Raw genomic sequence first — 21355 nt, 5'->3', positions numbered from 1 at the left:
ACGAAATGTGTTTACATTTTCCTTACTGTGTCCCCTCAGAAGAACAAAAGCTCAGTGAGGGCAGGGATTTGTGTTTGTTCTATTTGTTGATGTATCTCCAGCCTCTACAACAGCACGTAACAAATATTCACTGAATAAAGGAAGACCATGTCCATGTCTTCCCAGGCTTTCCTTAGGACACATTCACTTTACAAGGCCTCCCTTTGTTATCTGAAACACAAGGATGTCTCAGGCCTTTGCCTTCATCTCCTCTCTGGCAGGCCTCTGTCCCATATGCCCTCCACTGCCAAACATTCATCTTCTGGCCCTCAGTTCTCCCTGGACTGCTGGTGGGCCATGTGCTGTGTCCAGTTGGATGTCTAACAGGTACCTCAGACTTACCACGAGCAACAAAGACCCAGGAGTTCCCCTTCCCTTCTCTCTTATCCCCACCTCTCTCTCTCCCAAACACATACTCCCTTGCTCGTTTTCCCATCTCCATAAATGGTACCACCATCCACCCCACTGCTGAAGCCTAAAACTTAGGACTCACCCTCGGTTTCCTCTCTTTCCCTCCATTCCCACAACCAGTCCATCAGCACTTAACCCTGTGTTTCATAACACCTTAACACTGTGTTTCATAACCTCATGGAGTTGTGTTCACATCTGTTCCTAACACCTTTGTCCAAGCCACCTCATCTCTCACCTGGACTTGTGCAAGAATCTAATTGAAGTTTCCTCTTCCATAATCCATCCCACATGATATCAAAGTGGTCTTTTAAAAACTTAGACTGATCATGTCGCTCCTCTATTTTAAGCCCTCAATAACTTCCCACCACACTTAGAATAAGATCCAAATTTCAAACAGTGGTTACGAGCCCTTGACATGGTCCCCACTGCCCTCTCCAGCTTCTGAGTACACAGTGCTCCCCTCATTCATCACACTCTAGCCACCCTGACCTTTATGTTTCTCTCCTGCATCAAGCTCATCCAAGCTTTAGTGAAAGCCAACACTTTTCCCCTCAAGGTCCAGAGTTTATGCAACCTGTGTCTTACAACATCCAGGACACTTATTTTGGGAGGGAGTACTTCAAGGACTGTCTGAATACATGTGTGCCTGTGGGGGGGGGTAGGTGGGGACGTGTGTAGCATTAATGGGGCAGCAGCACACAAGTTAGCCAAACAGGAGAGCCTTCCCTCGGAGAAGGGCTGGTGCAAAGGTGGTAAGATGTGGCAAATGCCAATGAGCAAAGCTTTGGATTTTTTACCTCATGCAAGTTTCTTATGGTGGTGGTCAAACAGAATGGAGTCTAAATGACATCAGGGGAATTATCAGTAACAATACTAGTTATTTTAAGAGATTTGAAAACTGCCAAAATGAAATGAGAAAAATTGAGTTGGTGATGTAAAAATAAAAACCACTGTAGGCATTTTCATTAACTACAGAACATTTATGTCAGAACACTGTACAGCAGAATCTTAAGCACATTAATTATAAATGTATCAGTTAACTTGACTGGGAGTTTTATTTAATCACAGTTGAAAACTACCATGTTTGCTCAGTCTCCACACTTCTCCTGGTCACTAGTCGCTGTCATGTTTGGCTGTTACAGGCTCAAAAGTTGGGTAACACCTGCCACAGGGACCCTGGGCTGTAGGGCAAGGAGTTCTACCAACTGTTACCATTCCTGTCAGCAATACTCCTTTCAGAACTCCCCTGCTGGTAGTTTAGGTACTGAAAGGGCACAGAAGGCTGAATGTCTCTGAGATAAATTGCAAGATTTATAAACCATGTGCCATGAAAAGAAGAAGTCAATTTTATCTGAGAATACGGATACTTCCCCAGACTGCTGAGGTGGATTTTATTACTCCCACCACACTGTCATTCAGCTGTCAACCTTCCTTTACTCCACAGATGTCTCCTGTGTGCCATCATCCTCAGGGTTGTTTTACATATCAGGGTGTCTCATTCAGACAGACAGCAATGCTTACCACCTCCCTCCCTCTTCCCCCATTCTCATCAATAATCCCAAGATATCCATTTCCATTCCTATTTTCCAGACCCAAGACCACCATACAAGTCTTGCGGATACAGAGGAAATACAAACTCTCAGTGAGTTAACCTCCTCCCAAGTCCTGACTCTTAAGACCAACAATATTGCTTCGGGCCCCAATGAGGTTTCTTCTCAGCTCCCACGATCCTTCTGGTTGCCTAACTCACATTCTGCAAGAACATTGCTCAGTCTAACTGGATACACCCTATTACTCAAAAGACCATCAGGGAGGGGAGAGTGAATTAGGAATGTTGAGGTAATTTTGTGCCTCAAGCATTTGAAAGAGGGCCATTTTGTCAAGTGGAAATGATGGCAGCTTTGCTATGCGTTTTATGTTCAATTATCAACCATAACTATTGCTGCTTCAGAGCTGCCAGTTAGCTGAAAATGACTTTCCAATTACATTTTTCACTCCCTTTCCTTTCTTAATATAAAAATCGCTCAAGTGAGCAAGTTCTCAGGCCACAGCATGTCCCCACTGATTACTTTCTGAAGATCACGTTTTCAGGCTGGTGGGGAGTCTTAGAAAAACCTGTGTGTGGGCTTTGCCTCAACTTTTTAAGGAAGAAGAAGACAGGGTCATTACGTGGCTAATTCAGGCACATTCTACAAAGCGAAGGTGCCACAAAAATTGAAGTGACAAGATTTTAACAACAATAAAACAAAAGAACAAAATGCAAGAGGAGAGTTTTTTTGAACCTATCTTCACTCTCAAAAAATTCGCCAGTTTTGTCAATTGCGTTCCCAAGATTAGTGCTACAACAAGGGGTCTGACAACTGTGTCATCACCAGAACAATCGCTTTCAGATTTTATCTTAAAGACGTCTAAAAGGATCTTGCTTGACGTTCCCGATGGAAGCACAATTAGCTGTAAAGTATAAAGGAATTTTAACTATAATACTTGAATGGAATAAATAAATTATGAGTGTTAATTTACAAAAATAAAAACTATGACTTATTTAAAATATGAAACATGAATCTTATGAATCATAAACTTGCTAGTAATAACTGTGAACAAAATCTGCCTTGAATTAGTAAAATCCTGTGTTTTAGAACATCAAAAGTAAATGACACCAACAACGCATCTTACCTAAAAGTGTAAAAGAGTAAAAATGAATAAAAAGATGAAATGAATAATCTGCAAGAATAGACCCCAAGAAAATCAGTCTTAATTACACCGTGTATACATTCTAGAATAGTTACTCAATAAAATCTCACTTTTGGTCTTACCTTTCTTGAGACAAGGAAATTTAAACAATTTAACTAGTCCAAAATCATCGCCAGAAACCAGCACTGAGCTATTGTAATTTGCATCCACTGAATTGATGTCAGTGACATCAGTGTACTTCGGCCAAATCCCACTCACTTCAGGGCCTTTTACACAAGTCCAGGAGGCCCAGGGAATTCCTTTGATTTCTTCTTTACTTGTTAAAGGCTTCCCAGCTGAAAATTATCAATATATGGTAACATTATGTTACATTTAAATAAAAAGCATATTCTAATTTGCTTTATTCATTTTTCTTATAGAGGTTTATATAATTTCAAAAAAAATTCTGTAAACCAAGGAACCTAAAGATTCTACTCTCTTTACCAAATTTGCGATTTTTTTTCCTTCTAGCACGATATAAAGAGAGTCCATGATCAAAACTCAGATATGGAGATAAGCAAGAAAATGATCATTTTAATCAATGTAATACCTGAAACCACTATACAAATACTGTGCTTTGTATTATTGATGAGATGACTTGTATTAAGTCATATATTATCGTATCGAGTCACTAATAGTTTGCCAGGTTTTTAAAAAAATTTATTCTCAACTTCTACTTTTCATAATTCAAAGAACCATAGAAGTAATTTTTCAAAATTTAGGCAAAGTTTGTGTAAACGTCTAATGGATATTATATAAATTTAAAAGCATTAGACAATGAAAATCCACCAAACTTTGTTGGAGTAAACATAAGTGGTTAGGGAGAAGAGTCTTGGCAGTTGTGCCTGGTATGTTCTCAAATGTATGGCATGTTTCCCCATTTGTATCAGAAGCTGGTGAGGGAGGTCACCCAGGGCCACACAAAGGCAGAAACATAAAGATAAAGAAATGCTTGGGGAAATGTCCCGCCATATACAATTGTAAAATTCAAAATCAAGACAGTATAGCATACTACCTCACAGTTTCTTCTTCAAAAATAAACAAACAAAGGTTTTCAAATAAAGAACATGTCAAATTGGCACACAGAAATTCTGGCCTGTGACAGTGTCTCATAAAAATTTATGAAGATGACCATAAATCAGAAAGTTGACAGAACACAGTCTTTAACCCAAAATCCCCACTCTGGAAAATATAGTCCAAGGAAGTAACTCAGAAGAGGAATCCCCCCTATATAAAGATATCTGGAGATGCACCATCTGTACCAGGAAAGAGACTGGAAATAAGCAAGCCCAAATGCTCATTAACAGGAGGACAAGAAAGCAAATTACGGTATTATCACTGAGCAGGATGTTACTTTGCTATTGCAAATGATAAACATGTATTCCATAATTTTTCACATATGGAAAATATATATGAAATAATTTCAAGCAAAGAAAGTAGACACAGAAATATCTACCTAGTGATGATGTGCTGATGAATTAATTGGGCAGAGGTTCTTTAAAAAGCTATAGTTACATTAGATGGTATATACTATTTTCCAGTGAGAATTAATTTTTCAAGAAAATTTTTAAGATAAAATATTATTTGATGACAAGATTCATATTAAAATTTTCTTATGTTAAAAAAATTAGAGGAGTCAAGATGGCGGAGAAGTAGCAGGCTGAGACTATTTCAGATAGCAGGACATCAGCTAGATAGCTTATCTAAAGATTGCAAACACCTACAAATCCAACGGCAGATCGAAGAGAAGAAGAACAGCAATTCTAGAAACAGAAAATCAACCATTTTCTGAAAGGTAGGACTGGCGGAGAAGTGACTCCAGGGCGACGGGAAGATAGACCCTGGGGAGAGGGGCCGGCTCCCGGCAAGTGGCGGAGCAACAGAGCACAAAATCAGGACTTTTAAAAGTCTGTTCTGCTGAGGGACATCACTCCAGAGGCTAAACCAGGGTGAAGCCCAAGCAGGGTCAGCGTGGCCTAAGGTCCCGCAGGGTCACAGAAGGATCGGGGGTGTCTGAGTGTCGCAGAGCTTACAAGTATTAAAACGGGAAAGCCGGCTACAGAGACAGAGCTGAGGAGTGAGCTCCCAGCTCGGGGTTACCTTGAACCGTTCACACGCTTGGTGAGCTCCGAGGGCGGCTGGAGGCCATGGAGATGGGAGTAATTGGGCGCTGTTCTCTGAGGGCGCACGGTGGAGTGGGGCCCCGGGCTCTCGGCTCCTCCGGGCCGGAGACCAGGAGGTCGCCATTTTCATTCCTGACCTCTGGAACTCTACGGAAAGCGCTCAGGGAACAGAAGCTCCCGAAAGCAAACCCGAGAGGATTACTCAGCCTGGCCCCTGGTAAGGGTGGTGCAATTCCGCCTGGGCCAAAGACACTTGAGAATCACTACAACAGGTCCCTCCCCCAGAAGATCAACAGAAATCCAGTCAGGACCAAGTTCACCTACCAAGGAGTGCAGTTTCAATACCAAGGAGAGCAGCGGAATCCCAGAGGAGAAAGCAAAGCACGGAGCTCATGGCTTTCTCCCCGTGATTCTTTAGTCTTGTAGTTAATTTATTTAGTTTTCTTTTTCAATTTTTTTTCTCTTCTTCTGCTAAATTTTTTTTAACTTTTACCCTTTTCTCTTTTAATGTTTTTTAACTAGTTTAATATATCTATTTTTTCTTTTTTATACTTGTTCTTTATTCGTTTTCTTTTTTTAATTGCTTCTTTTCTTTCTTTCTTTCTTTTTTTTTTTTTTTTCTTTCTGAACCTCTTTTTATCCCCTTTCTCCCCCCTCACGATTTGGGATCTCTTCTGATTTGGTTAAAGCATATTTTCCTGGGATTGTTGCCACGCTTTTAGTATTTTACTTGCTCCTTCATATACTCTTATCTGGACAAAATGACAAGGCAGAAAAATCCACCACAAAAAAAGAACAAGAGGCAGTACTGAAGGCTAGGGACCTAATCAATACAGACATTGGTAATATGTCAGATCTAGAGTTCAGAATGACAATTCTCAAGGTTCTAGCCGGGCTCGAAAAAGGCATGGAAGATATTAGAGAAACCCTCTCGGGAGATATAAAAGCCCTTTCTGGAGATATAAAAGAACTAAAATCTAACCAAAGTGAAATCAAAAAAACTATTAATGAGGTGCAATCAAAACTGGAGGCTCTCACTGCTAGGATAAATGAGGCAGAAGAAAGAATTAGCATTATAGAAGACCAAATGACAGAGAATAAAGAAGCTGAGCAAAAGAGGGACAAACAGCTACTGGACCACGAGGGCAGAATTCAAGAGATAAGTGACACCATAAGACGAAACAACATTAGAATAATTGGGATTCCAGAAGAAGAAGAAAGAGAGAGGGGAGCAGAAGGTATACTGGAGAGAATTATTGGAGAGAATTTCCCCAATATGGCAAAAAGAACAAGCATCAAAATCCAGGAGGTGCAGAGAATGCCCTTCAAAATCAATAAGAATAGGTCCATACCCCATCACCTAATAGTAAAATTTACAAGTCTTAGTGACAAAGAGAAAATCCTGAAAGCAGCCCGGGAAAAGAAGTCTGTAACATACAATGGTAAAAATATTAGATTGGCAGCAGACTTATCCAAAGAGATCTGGCAGGCCAGAAAGAGCTGGCATGATATATTCAGAGCACTAAACGAGAAAAACATGCAGCCAAGAATACTATATCCAGCTAGGCTATCATTGAAAATAGAAGGAGAGATTAAAAGCTTCCAGAACAAACAAAAACTGAAAGAATTTGCAAACACCAAACCAGCTCTACAGGATATATTGAAAGGGGTCCTCTAAGCAAAGAAAGAGCCTAAAAGTAGTTGATCAGAAAGAAACAGAGACAATATACAGTAACAGTCACTTTACAGGCAATACAATGGCACTAAATTCATATCTCTCAATAGTTACCCTGAATGTTAATGGGCTAAATGTCCCAATCAAAAGACACAGGGTATCAGAATGGATAAACAAACAAAACCCATCTATATGTTGCCTACAAGAAACTCATCTTAAACCCGAAGACACCTCCAGATTTAAAGTGAGGGGGTGGAAAAGAATTTATCATGCTAATGGACATCAGAAGAAAGCAGGAGTGGCAATCCTTATATCAGATCAATTAGATTTTAAGCCAAAGACTATAATAAGAGATGAGGAAGGATACTATATCATACTCAAAGGATCTGTCCAACAAGAAGATCTAACAATTTTAAATATCTATGCCCTCAACGTGGGAGCAGCCAACTATATAAACCAATTAATAACAAAATCAAAGAAACACATCAACAATAATACAATAATAGTAGGGAACTTTAACATTCCCCTCACTGAAATGGACAGATCATCCAAGCAAAATATCAACAAGGAAATAAAGGCCTTAAATGACACACTGGACCAGATGGACTTCACAGATATATTCAGAACATTTCATCCCAAAGCAACAGAATACGCGTTCTTCTCTAGTGCACATGGAACATTCTCCAGAATAGATCACATCCTCAGTCCTAAATCAGATCTCAACTGGTATCAAAAGATTGGGATAATTCTCTGCATATTTTCAAACCACAATGCTCTGAAGCTAGAACTCAATCACAAGAGGAAATTTGGAAAGAACCCAAATACATGGAGACTAAACAGCAACCTTCTAAAGAATGAATGGGTCAACCAGGAAATTAAAGAAGAATTGAGAAAATTCATGGAAACAAATGATAATGAAAACACAACGGTTCAAAAACTGTGGGACACAACAAAGGCAGTCCTGAGAGGAAAATATATAGCAATACAAGCCTTTCTCAAGAAACAAGAAAGGTCTCAGGTACACAGCCAAACCTTACACCTAAAGGAGCTGGAGAAAGAACAAGAAAGAAATCCCAAACCCAGCAGAAGAAGAGAAATCATAAAGATCAGAGCAGAAATCAATGAAATAGAAACCAAAAAAACAATAGAACAAATCAATGAAACTAGGAGCTGGTTCTTTGAAAGAATTAATAATATTGATAAACCCCTGGCCAGACTGATCAAAAAGAAAAGAGAAAAGACCCAAATAAATAAAATCATGAATGAAAGAGGAGAGATCACAACTAACACCAAAGAAATACAAACTATTATAAGAACATACTATGAGCAACTCTACGCCAACAAATTTGACAATCTGGAAGAAATGGATGCATTCCTAGAGACATATAAACTACCACAACTGAACCAGGAAGAAATAGAAAGCCTGAACAGACCCATAACCAGTAAGGAGATTGAAACAGTCATCAAAAACCTCAAAACAAACAAAAGCCCAGGGCCAGACGGCTTCCCAAGGGAATTCTATCAAACATTTAAAGAAGAACTAATTCCTATTCTCCTGAAACTGTTGCAAAAAATAGAAATGGAAGGAAAACTTCCAAACTCATTTTATGAGGCCAGCATCACCTTGATCCCAAAACCAGAAAAGGATCCCATCAAAAAGAGTACTACAGACCAATATCTTTGATGAACACAGATGCAAAAATTCTCACCAAAATACTAGCCAATAGGATTCAACAGTACATTAAAAGGATCATTCACCACCACCAAGTGGGATTTATTCCAGGGCTGCAAGGTTGGTTCAACATCCGCAAATCAATCAATGGATACAACACATTAATAAAAGAAAGAACAAGAACCATATGATACTCTCAATAGATGCTGAAAAACCATTTGACAAAGTACAGCCTCCCTTCCTGATCAAAACCCTTCAAAGTGTAGGGACAGAGGGCACATACCTCAATATTATCAAAGCCATCTATGAAAAACCCACCGCAAATATCATTCTCAATGGAGAAAAACTGAATGCTTTTCTGCTAAGGTCAGGAACAGGGAAGGGATGTCCATTATCACCACTGCTATTCAACATAGTACTAGAAGTCCTAGCCGCAGCAATCAGACAACAAAAGGAAATTAAAGGCATCCAAATCGGCCAAGAAGAAGTCAAACTATCTCTCTTTGCAGATGATATGATACTATATGTGGAAAACCCAAAAGACTCCACCCCAAAACTGCTAGAACTTGTATAGGAATTCAGTAAAGTGTCAGGATATAAAATCAATGCACAGAAATCAGTTGCATTTCTCTACACCAAGACAGAAGAAAGAGAAATTAAAGAGTCAATCCCATTTTCAATTGCGCCCAAAACCATAAGATACCTAGGAATAAACCTAACCAAAGAGGCAAAGAATCTATACTCAGAAAACTATAAAGTACTCATGAAAGAAATTGAGGAAGACACAACGAAATGGAAAAATGTTCCATGCTCCTGGATTGGAAGAATATTGTGAAAACGTCTATGCTACCTAAATCAATCTACACATTTAATGCAATTCCTATCAAAGTACCATCCATCTTTTTCAAAGTTATAGAACAAATAATCCTAAAATTTATATGGAACCAGAAAAAAACCTCGAATAGCCAAAGGAATATTGAAAAAGAAAGCCAAAGTTGGTGGCATCACAATTCTGGACTTTAAGCTCTCTTACAAAGCTGTCATCATCAAGACAGCATGGTACTGGCACAAAAACAGACACATAGATCAATGGAACAGAATAGAAAGCCCAGAAATAGACCCTCAACTCTATGGTCAACTAATCTTTGACAAAGCAGGAAAGAATGTCCAATGGAAAAAAGACAGCCTCTTCAATAAATGGTGTTGGGAAAACTGGACAGCCACATGCAGAAAAATGAAATTGGACCATTTCCTTACACCACACACGAAAATAGACTCAAAATGGATGAAGGACCTCAATGCGAGAAAGGAATCCATCAAAATCCTGAGGAGAACACAGGCAGCAACCTCTTCCACCTCAGCCACAGCAACTTCTTCCTAGGAACATCGCCAAAGGCAAGGGAAGCAAGGGCAAAAATGAACTATTGTGATTTTATCAAGATCAAAAGCTTTTGCACAGCAAAGAAAACAGTTAACAAAATCAAAAGACAACTGACAGAATGGGAGAAGATATTTGCAAACGACATATCAGCTAAAGGGCTAGTGTCCAAAATCTATAATGAACTTAGCACACTCAACACCCAAAGAACAAAGAATCCAATCAAGAAATGGACAGAAGACATGAAGAGACATTTCTGCAAACAAGACATCCAGATGGCCAACAGACACATGAAAAAGGGCTCCATATCACTTGGCATCAGGGAAATACAAATCAAAACCACAATGAGATATCACCTCACACCAGTCAGAATGGCTAAAATTAACAAGTAATGAAATGACAGATGCTGGCAGAGAAAGAGGAACCCTCCTACACTGTTGGTGGGAATGCAAGCTGGTGCAACCACTCTGGAAAACAACATGGAGGTTCTTCAAAATGTTGAAAAGAGAAGACCCTATGACTGAGCAATAGCACTACTGGGTATTTATCCTAAAGATACAAACATAGTGATCCGAAGGGGCACATGCACCCGAATGTTTATAGCAGCAATGTCTACAATAGCCAAACTATGGAAAGAACCTAGATGTTCATCAACAGATGAATAGATCAAGAAGATGTGGTATATATATATACACAATGGAATACTATGCAGCCATCAAAAGAAATGAAATCTTGCCATTTGCGATGACGTGGATGGAACTAGAGGGTATCATGCTTAGCGAAATAAGTCAAGCAGAGAAAGACAACTATCATATGATCTCCCTGATATGAGGAAGTGGAGATGCAGTGTGGGGGGTTAAGGGGGTAGGAGAAGAATAAATGAAACAAGATGGTATTGGGAGGGAGACAAACAGTAAGTGATTCTTAATCTCACAAAACAAACTGAGGGTTGCTAGGGGAAGGGGGGTTGTGAGAAGGGGGGTGGGGTTATGGACATTGAGGAGGGTATGTGCTATGGTGAGTGCTGTGAAGTGTGTAAACCTGGCGATTCACAGACCTGTACCCCTGGGGATAAAAATATATTATATGTTTATAAAAAAATTAAAAATTTTAAAAAATTAGTCAAAGATTATAATACAGAAATTTGTCTTTTATTCCTGCCATTTTAGTATTACAAACTACATGTCACTAAATGTAATAGAAGTCTCATGAAACTCTTCTAAGAGAGATAGTGGAGGTGACAAATAAAAATTGTACTTTCGCATGTTTCACCAAATAATATCATAAAGGCTTCCAATTGTGAAGAGCACAAATTTTGGACTAAAACCATTACAGCAAATGAGGACAGCAATCCTCAAATGTTTAGCATTTGGGGGCATTTTTCTAAGATATCTTTCTTTCCAGTTATCTTTAGGCATTCTTTATAACTTCTAGCTCTACATCCTTTGCCCATCATAACCACTACAAATACTTCTGTCCAGTCTGTGCCTTGTCTTTTCATGATCTCTTTCATTGTGCAGTGATCTTTTATGTTAATATGTTCCAATTTATCAATCTTTTCTTTGAGAGTTTGAGATTTGGTGGAGGGGGTGGTCATGTTTCTGAGAACATTCCTTGCTCTAAGACCATGATGACGTTCTTCTGTATTTACTGTATGTGGTTCAGAGTTTCGATTTGCACAAACATCCAGTGCCTGCAAGACTTACATGGCATCTTGTAGAACAGGCGTTCTCCTGCGCCGTCATTAGTCTGCAAGTATTTGCTATCCAAAGACCAGTCAATGTGTGTGATGAAACTAAGGGACTTGCTGCACTCTCCAATCTTCTTGTATCGCTGGGCCACGGCATACACGTCCACTGGGCCATCATTAGATCCCACCGCGAGGTAAGAGCCATCTGGAGAAAATTTCATTTCATGAATGACTTCTTTTCGATCTTTGATATGAACCACTTCTGTCATATCTCTATAAGAATAAAAAGCAGCAATAAAAAGTGATAAGCAGCAAATCAAGAAATAGGAAAACCAAGCCATGTCTCAAAATTTGTATGTCAGAGAAAAAATGGTTTCAAAAGGGAGAGAATACCTATAAGAATTAAAGACTTAACTTTTGAAGAAAGATATAAAATACTCTTTAGTTTCTGCCCCTTTTAGGCAAAATCGACCAATATTTGAAATATCTGGGGCTTCCAAAATAAAACAAGAAAAATAGTTAATGAAATGCCCATTTTCTTTCATGGTTAATTAGGTATTATTTTTCCCTAAAACTTTTTGCCTTAAATTGGGGTTTGTAAAATTATCTTAAAAACACATCCCAGAGAAAAGTAAACTATGTCAAGGTTACTTTTTTTTAATACTAAATTCTTATATAATTATTTAATTTTCACCATGAAAGCTCAACAATTCATATATCAGATCACTCAGATTTTGTATTCCTTCTGATCAGATTCTGGTAAGAACTGCTGCTCTCATTTGAAAGTTGTCACCATACGACAGAATTCTGACTAGCAGGTCCCCTGTGCCAGTACCAACATCTTCTACTCCCAACAAAATCAGTGCACAAATAACAGCAAATATTAGCTTCCACATGATAATTCCCCCTCACCTGCTATTACTTATTAATAGCACTATCATTTATTATACATATACTGTACACTGTGTATATACTACATGATATAATTTACTATAATATCATCAAACGGGTGTCATCAAACAGGGTTTGGGGGTTTTTGAGGTTTTTTTGGCTTGGGAAATCCATCAAAAGAAATTCAAAAAAGAAAATATCTGGTAATTAGCCATCTTTCCACACATCACTTAGCAGAGAAAGAAAATGTTGCCCACCAACTCAGTAATAAGTTGTGTGTGGCTGGTAAATGAGAATTTAGTGTAATAAACCGTGCCAAGATCATTTCTCAAAGCTATATAGAATCTTCTATGTGCAAAACATGCAGTATCTAATTTACAGCTGCATTTTCTTTCTATAATCACAAATTGTGTAAGCCAGAAAACCAACGAGTGTGTTTCGAGAATTTACAAGTGTGAGTCATCATTTTTGTCCAGTAAATACAGGATGTTAATAAATATGAAATATTCCATTTAATTTTTCATTATAGATGAAAGAAATCTTTTAATCAAGCTCACCTCTAAAAATCTGGCAGGGCTGGAGACTGCTTTCTCATTTCTTTCTCTTTTCTTGGCTTCCTAAAAGCCCATAGCCCCTTGGGACCAGATGAGCTTGGGAGCTTATTATTCACCAGATTTTAGAAAGGTTCACCTACAATATATTATGTAACATCCCCAGTAGGAGTTAGGGCAGCACCCCGTATTAAACAAAAATTAATATTTTTGTTAAATCATGTGATAATTATTCCTATTAAGAGATTAATAGGCAATAAACAGTCACAAATCAGTTCACTAAGTCACGACATCCTGCCAAATGAGTTACCCAAGAGCTATGGATTTTCAGTGTTTGAATTTGGGAAATACAATTAGGGGACTGTGAATCTAGAGTGTTCCTATTTGAAAGATTTATTTAAATGCCTTTTTCCCGAAGTCCTGGCATATACCCTGGACAGGAGAACTAGTTTCAACAAGGGAGCATTTCTGACATCATTTTCCGTATTGGTACGTGCCTGACTCGGAGCACAATGAAAGAGCCATCCTTCATGCCCAGGGCCAGCTGAGATCCATCGGGGCTGAAGGCCACACTGCGAACTGCTTCCTCCATGTTACAGCGGGCGATCAAGGCGTGGTCGGCCAGGCTCCACAGCCTACGCACAAGAACAAAGTTGAAAACAAAACCCACTTCTCACGGTCATTGCCAGGCCTGCGTTGCAAGGCCTGTTCACCACTCTGGTGGTGATGACAGCAGAGGACGCATCAACTTCACACCATTCCTTCCTCACTGCAGGTCTGGCAATCTGGGAAGGTGTTGAGTTTGTCGCTGGGTCAGTGGCACCATATGAAATACCCAGCAAGAATTATAAAATGAGGTAACATTTCCAGAGATTTTGAGATTAATAGGATAAGGACATTTTAAACACTCCTTCACACAAAATCTTGCTATTCTTTTTGGAAATTAAAAATCGTTCTTTATTTATACCAATGGTTGTTAATAACACTTAGGGAAAAAGAAGTACTACTGGATGTTATTATTGTTAGTTTGTTCAAAAAAATATATGAGTACCTTTCTAGTAACTGTGTTATTTAAGCAGCTTTAGATCAAAACACACCTTACTTACTTTTGTTGGCCTCCCTGGAAAGAGAACCTGTCTGAGATGGAGAGGATCAGAAGACACCCTGCCCCTGCCCGGGATGCTCCCATAGTTGGTTGTCTCCAGTCATCCACTGTCATTCCTCATAAGCCCCCCTGGGCACCCCAGTGCAGACAGGTCCACCATCCTTACTCGGGGCAGATGCTTCACAGTACCCCTGGCTGATGGACACCGCTGCTGGGAAGAAATGGAGGTTGGGCAACAGGTATAGCACCTCCTAGAACATCAGATCCAGGCACCTCAGACTGAGTGAACATGAACTAAACATTTGAAGATACAAATAAGGGTTTATGCTAGTTGTAGTTGGGGTAGCTGACCTCTATCTGTTCGTGGTCCTAAGACTGTCTTCTTTAAACACACAAATAATGGGATCTGCCGGCAGGACCGAGCATCTAGAGGTACCAATAAGTCAGACGTGATGCAGTTTCTCTAAGTGGGTCCTGCCATCAGGATGCATGGAGGCATGCTACTTAAAATGAAGAGGTGCATGGCGAAGAGCTCACTGATCCCGGAGGCAGCCTGCATGCGACAGCCTAAAGCTCATGGTAGTCTTGCAATACCTCGTCCATTATTCATAATCTCACGCTGCTTTTAGCCTTGTACTATTTAAAGCAATGTAAGCTTTGCTTTACTAGCATGCAGAAACTATCACTCCCCAGTAGACTGTACCATTCTTATAAAGTCACTCAGCTCATTTTTCTCAAGAAATTAGGACTTAGTCTCTAAAGTTTCAACAATCAGTGTAAAAGAACATTTATAATTTTTGCCAAATTCATGGTTAAGGGGAAGAAGACTTTCTGACAGTCGGGCCTCCTTGGAGATGTCTGCATTTCTCAGATGCAACAAAGTTGTCAAAAAACAAAAGCCAAAGACTTCCTTGAAATCATTTCTATCAGGATGAGTATAAATCGAGTATCTCAGGTGCTCAAGTAACTTGGTGGCATCATTTTGCCTGCTCAGGGAAGGCCCGGAGTCAAGAAAGGAAAAGGCAGAGAAGAAGGCTTAGTTGAGGAAAGAGAAACTTAAACCAAATAAATATGTATACCACATGGAGACACAAGTGTGTGTTTACTGATTTTAGATTGATGGGGCTTCAGTGCTTGGTAGAGATCACAAAATGGATTTACTTCTGGATTTATATGCCACTAATGAGTATACTGTGCCTTGATCAGATTCACAGACATGAAGAACCAGAGCAGGGGAGAAGCAGGAGCCTCCAATCTAGTCTACAATGGTCTAATTTAGATATTAGAGCCCAGAAGCAGTAATCAACCAGTTGATCCAGCAGCCTGTCACCCACTAGCACGCACTCTTCCGGCCTGCTTGTCATGAGGCACATTTAAAGGTCAGCAGCAAATACAGAAATACTCAAGTCAGTGGAACAGCCTTCCTCACACACATCTAATTCCTATGTTTAGCCCTTCAACAGTCACAGAGACATTCAAAGTATGCTCATTTTGCTCATTTTACATAATGCTGTGCTCTCAAAAAACAAAACAAAAACAAAAACAAAAAAAAAACAAACGATCCACAGCAAGAATCTTTGAGGCCCTAATAAAATTTCCTGTCTTCTTAGGAACCAGTACTTTCCTTTCATTTGAGGACAATGTTCAAAATTCCATCTGAGAATTTGCAAAGAAATAGTTGTTTCCTCACACTGAAGACAACTCTGAAAATTAGAATTTAAGTTTTGATGAAGACAAACTCATGAATTCACCAGTGGAGATGAACGTCTATAACAAAAGTGTAAAATGCTATGCGCAGTCCCCTGCAGAGGACCCAACACATGAGGGGGAAGTATGATCTTACCACAGAGAGATGCCCTTAGCTCACCGTCAACTGAAAGAGAACCAGGAGTCTAACTAGTAGCAGTGTATTTTCACTCTGCAGAGCATTTTCGTGACTTAAGATGGAGCCAAAGAAAGAGAGCAACAACAAAATGCTAAGAAGCCAAGCGTTGTTGAGCTAAATGTCTCAACATTCTACTTGAAACCTATGTGGTTCTGTACTGTGGTTTATCCTTCTCTTGAATAACATGCAAATTTGGGCAAAATAAATCTGTTATCCCAAGGCAGCCAAGGAGAGGCTAGCCATCATTGCCAGGGCCTCACCTGACAGAGCGGTCGTCACTTCCTGTTACAGCTAGTGGCTTCTTGGGGTGCAAGGCCAGCGCCCAGAGCTCCCCCTCACAGTGGCCTTGCAGGATCAGCATTGGCTTGTCTCTTTCGCGCACAATCACTTCAAATATCTCACTGTCCTGGGTCCCTGCTAGCAGGCGGTCTGCCTTCCAACACACGCTCCGGATAGAGAGGCCTGGCGAAAATAAAGAAACAAAATAAAAACATATATTCACACCATTTGTAAATCAAGAAAAACACCTAAACATCCTATCACCCAGGATAGTGCCTAACGCAACGCATCTTAAAAATGCCTGAAGGATTATGGACATTGGGGAGGGTATGTGCTATGGTGAGTGCTGTGAAGTGTGTAAACCTGGCGATTCACAGACCTGTACCCCTGGGGCTAATCATACATTATAAGTTTATAAAAATATTAAAAAATAAAAAAAAATTCAATTTAGGTAACTTAAAAAAAAAAATGCCTGAAGGAGAAATGTCAACTCCACACACTATTCTGTATTATTTACCATTTCCTTCCACACATTGATCATTTACCCTGCCCCTTGCAAGCTAGATTTTACACGGGAGTAATCACTCCCAACTGACATGGGGTAACTATGTGCTTTTACATCAGGATGTATTTTAAATACTACATCTTAAAATGAGTATGAGGAGAAATTGGTGTTTATGAAAACCTGTCCCTTTTTGAAATAATGTACTTCTGATTTGCTATGGAAAAGTTAGGAGTCACTTCAATCTTTAGGTACTAACACTATATTAAACTTACATGCAGGCGATACTACAGAATGGTTAATTGCCATATTAGGCAAGTTTACTATGTAGTTGATCAGGACCTAGACTCATTTTGCTGGATAAACAGATGTACCATGTCGCAGAAATATGCAAATGAAACTAATTTCAGTTGCAAAATACCATCAAACATTTGTCAGTAAAGATGCTATTCTTCTCCGACTTAACATTTTATACAATCCTCTCTAAAAGCACAGTACTCCTTTGAGGTACAAACTACCAGGCAGGTCTTCATTTGCCTACCTGATTTTTTATTTCTTGGACTTCTTGTGGTCTGTTTTGTTCCTTACCAGGTAATTATTTACTTAGTGCATTTTCTCATGCCTGAATTAGAAATACAGACAGAATCCTGCTTTCACAACTACTTTAAATAAGGCAGGGATGTGGTAAGCTTTAAGATCTGAGTTGTCTCCCCAGTGGGCTTTGTCTCTGGTATAGAAAGTGCCAAAAGTCAGAGCACAGGGTTTTAGTTCTGCTCTAGACCTGATTGGCCAGACACACCAGAGAGCGTCCCTTTCTCTCTGGAAACCAGTTTTTCTCTGCATTAAATGCAGACTGTCATTATGGAGACTATGTAACTCATCATCCAAGTTGAAACTACTTTGAAAGACAAATTAAATTTACATACTTATTTTAAAAAGGATTTTATTTATGTGTAGAGAGAGAGAGTGAGCGTGTGCACACAAGCAGGGGGAACAGCAGGCAGAGGGAGAAGCAGAATCCCTGCTGACCAGGGAGACCGAGGTGGGGCTGGATCCCAGGACCCCAAGATCATGACCTGAGCTGACAGCAGACGCTTAACCAACTGAGCCACCCTGCCATCCCATAAATTTACATACTTTAAAAATATTTAGTTTTTAACCAAGAAAGCAACTTTACTGTGTTGAAATGAATAGTTCTATCAAAATACTTTCAAAAATAAAATTATAATTACACTTTATTACAATGTGGTAAGTTCAGAACAGAGGGATGAATAGGCAAGGCTCAGAGGATTTCCAGGGTGGTGAAAACATTCTATAAGACACTATAATGGTGGATGCTTGTTATTATACATGTGTCAAAACCCACATAACCTGTAATACTGAGAGTGAGCTCTAATATGACCGATGGGCTTTGAGTGATGATATGCCAATGTAGCCTCCCCCACTGTAACAGCTCTACCACTCTGGTGGGAATGTTGATAGTCAGGAAGGTTGTGCATGTGCGGTGGCAGGGGGTCTAGGAGAAATCTCTGTACCTTCCATTCAATTTTGCTGTGAACCTAAAACTGCTCTAAAAAAATTAAGTCTACAAAAACAATGCTAAGCCAAATAGGATGCTGGGACAAAAGAAGGGTTAACTGGGGGTATATAGACATGTGAATTATAATCCTCACCTTAACCAACTCACAGTGGTCTTAAAAGGATCCAATGAAAGGATGTATTTATTTACAAAAAAAGTATTTTTTAAGGGCACAAGGCCTTTTTATTTTTTTTTTTTAAGCATGCAGTTAACTCTTTCCCCCTTGCTCTGAATTCACTGTATGTGTCTTGAAATGGAAACGGTACATAGGCCGATTTGTTATTCCCACTTTGAATAGTAAGGAGGGATACCCTGGTAACAGCTAGTTCAGGGTCAGTCACTCAAAACCCTGCCAGCAAACATCATGATGGGCTTTCAAGGTTGAGAGGGACAGATACATGGTGAAAGCAGCCAGGGTGAGATTGCAGAACGACAGGGCGGGCAGCTCAGCTGTGGAGGAAACTCTGCTTTGCAGCAACAATGTTATTATTATTATTATTTTTTAAAGCATTAGTGATTTTTTTTAAAGATTTTATTTATTTATTTGACAGAGATCACAAGTAGGCAGAGAGAGAGGAAGGGAAGCAGGCTCCCTGCTGAGCAGAGAGCCCGATGTGGGGCTCGATCCCAGGACCCTGGGATCATGACCTGAGCCAAAGGCAGAGGCTTTAACCCACTGAGCCACCCAGGCGCCCCAGCAACAATCCTTTTGCCCTGTCTCTTTCTTGTCCTTCTCTCTCTTCACACTTTTCCAGAGCTTTAGTTACCATTTGCTAATTAACATATCCCTATTTCTGTTATAGGCTTTGTATCACTTAGTATTTTATTACAGAAGAGATTCATCACTTGGTTTTTCAGAAACAGGAAATAAAGAGGAATATTAATTCTTTTTTTAAAAACATATTTTATTTATTTGAGAGAGAGAGATCGAGTACAAGTGAAGAGCAGAGGCAGAGGGAAAGGGAGAAGCAGACTCCCCGCTAAGCAGGGAGCCCTATGCAGGGCTCCATCCCAGGATCCCAAGATCATGACCTGAGCTGAAGGTAGATGCTTAACCCACTGGGCCACCAAGGCACTCCAGGAATATTAATTCTATTCCAACAGCAGCAAAAAACATCAAATAATTTACTTTTTATTACATTTATTGTCCATTTCCTCTCACTAATGTCTGTGAATACAAGAATTTTCTCAGTTGTATACATAGTCGTATCCTCAATACTTAGCCAGTGTCTGCATGTAGTATATGCTCAATAAAAATGGCCAAATAAACTAAAACATCAGAATCACAATCATTTCTTGTGTTCTTGGAAATACCAAGAAATAAATGATAACATCCCTATCCTCAATGAAAACATTGAAAGAAGGAGGGATATATTCATTCGTTTATTCCAACATTTTTTATTAAGTACCTACTATGTGCCCAAGACTAGGGATTGGATAGTGAATAAGTCAGGTTCACGCCCTATTGGGAGTTTATTTACATTCTAAGGAGGAGCCAGACATGTGTAAGCAGATATTTACACACACACACACACACACACACACACACACACACACACACAATTAAAATCATATATACAAGATTCTAGGTCAAGACAGAGACATAGGATGGTCCTGAATTCACTCCTCCCATGGACACACCTATCTAAAGCTACGTATGGAATAATTTCCCCTGGAAGAAACTAAAAAAACTGAATGATTCATATATATCAGGCGAACAAAGAAAAACAAAGAAAAAAATCTCACATCAAAATGAATAGGGGTGGTTAAGACACAATCTTGCTATAAGTCCCACCCTTGAGCATCAACCCACAATTGGCAGCAAGCTCACAACTTGGAGCTTCTTTCTGAGGAGTCAAAGTTTTGAAGCCCACATCTGATACCCCAATGTTTAAGACCCCCACCTGAGAGAAAAGCTTCCAAAATACCTGACTTTGAAAGCCATTAGCACTTGTATCCACAGGATCCACAAGGCTATAACAAATTAAAAAATAGTGGGCTCACTGTGACTATTCTCCAGGGCCCAGCTGAAATGCTCCTCCTTAGAAGTAAACAATGCCCAGAGACAATTTGCTTAACATTTCAGGGACTATTTGCTTAACATTTCAGTCTGAAGAGCAGGCATCTAATCTAATACACATCTAGAGACCCACTGAAATACTCTCCAAAGACTGAGGAGGCCAGAGGGTGCTACATTTGCACTCTCCCTCTGCTTTGTTCCCCACTTGCTGCTATGTCCTGGAAAGAAGCCTGTGCCACAAGGGGCACCAAGGTTTCATGACTACTGCCCAAGAGTCACCCCTTGACCTCCCAGCTTGGGAGGCCAGCAGTACCTACATTCATGGATCCCACAGGACTGTGACAAATAAAGAAACAGTTCTTAATCAGCTACCCCCTAAGGCATAGCAGAGACAGAGCAGACTGAGATGCCCAGTCTCTCTATGGAAGAGGCCTATTAATTTATCTTCATAATTGTGGCCTGAGGGGCCAACCTCTAAATAAATACACATCTAAAGGTTGGCTTAGTGAGATCAGTGGGTATCATCTTTGCATTCTCCCTTTGTGCTACCCCAGGTCATCAGTGTCTCCAAGAACAGAGGTGATGCTCAGATCTGGCACCCCAGCTTTTGTGGCTGGCCCCTAGAGGATACAACTCTTGACAGCCTGGTTCTGAAGTCTACCAGAGCCTGTGTTCACAGGTTCAGTGGCATGGTAAGCAAACAATTCTTCACTAGCTATTGTCCCAGGGCTCAGTGCAGAGGGAACCAACAGAAATGCCCATCTTCTGCTCTTTACCTGAAAGAGGTATATGTATATACTTTAAAAGCTGCTGTCTGGGGCGCCT

At 39.8% G+C, this 21355-nt stretch overlaps 1 protein-coding gene across 2 annotated transcripts in view; it reads right to left on the bottom strand.

Moving 5' to 3' along the window:
• Positions 1 to 21355, bottom strand: part of EML6 (EMAP like 6) — a 275740-nt gene that overhangs the window by 103419 nt on the left and 150966 nt on the right. For both annotated transcript variants that reach the window (XM_044263968.1, XM_044263967.1), the window contains exons 7-10: positions 16411 to 16612; positions 13658 to 13795; positions 11735 to 11991; positions 3264 to 3476 (exon numbers count right to left, since the gene is read on the bottom strand). In XM_044263968.1, the coding sequence (XP_044119903.1) occupies positions 3264 to 3476; positions 11735 to 11991; positions 13658 to 13795; positions 16411 to 16612 (810 nt within the window). The remainder of the gene's footprint in view (positions 1 to 3263; positions 3477 to 11734; positions 11992 to 13657; positions 13796 to 16410; positions 16613 to 21355) is intronic.

The sequence above is a fragment of the Neovison vison genome, chromosome 8 (assembly GCF_020171115.1).
Source record: "Neovison vison isolate M4711 chromosome 8, ASM_NN_V1, whole genome shotgun sequence".
In the NCBI taxonomy this organism is placed as follows: domain Eukaryota; kingdom Metazoa; phylum Chordata; class Mammalia; order Carnivora; family Mustelidae; genus Neogale; species Neogale vison.
This window is presented reverse-complemented; position numbering and strand designations above follow the sequence as displayed.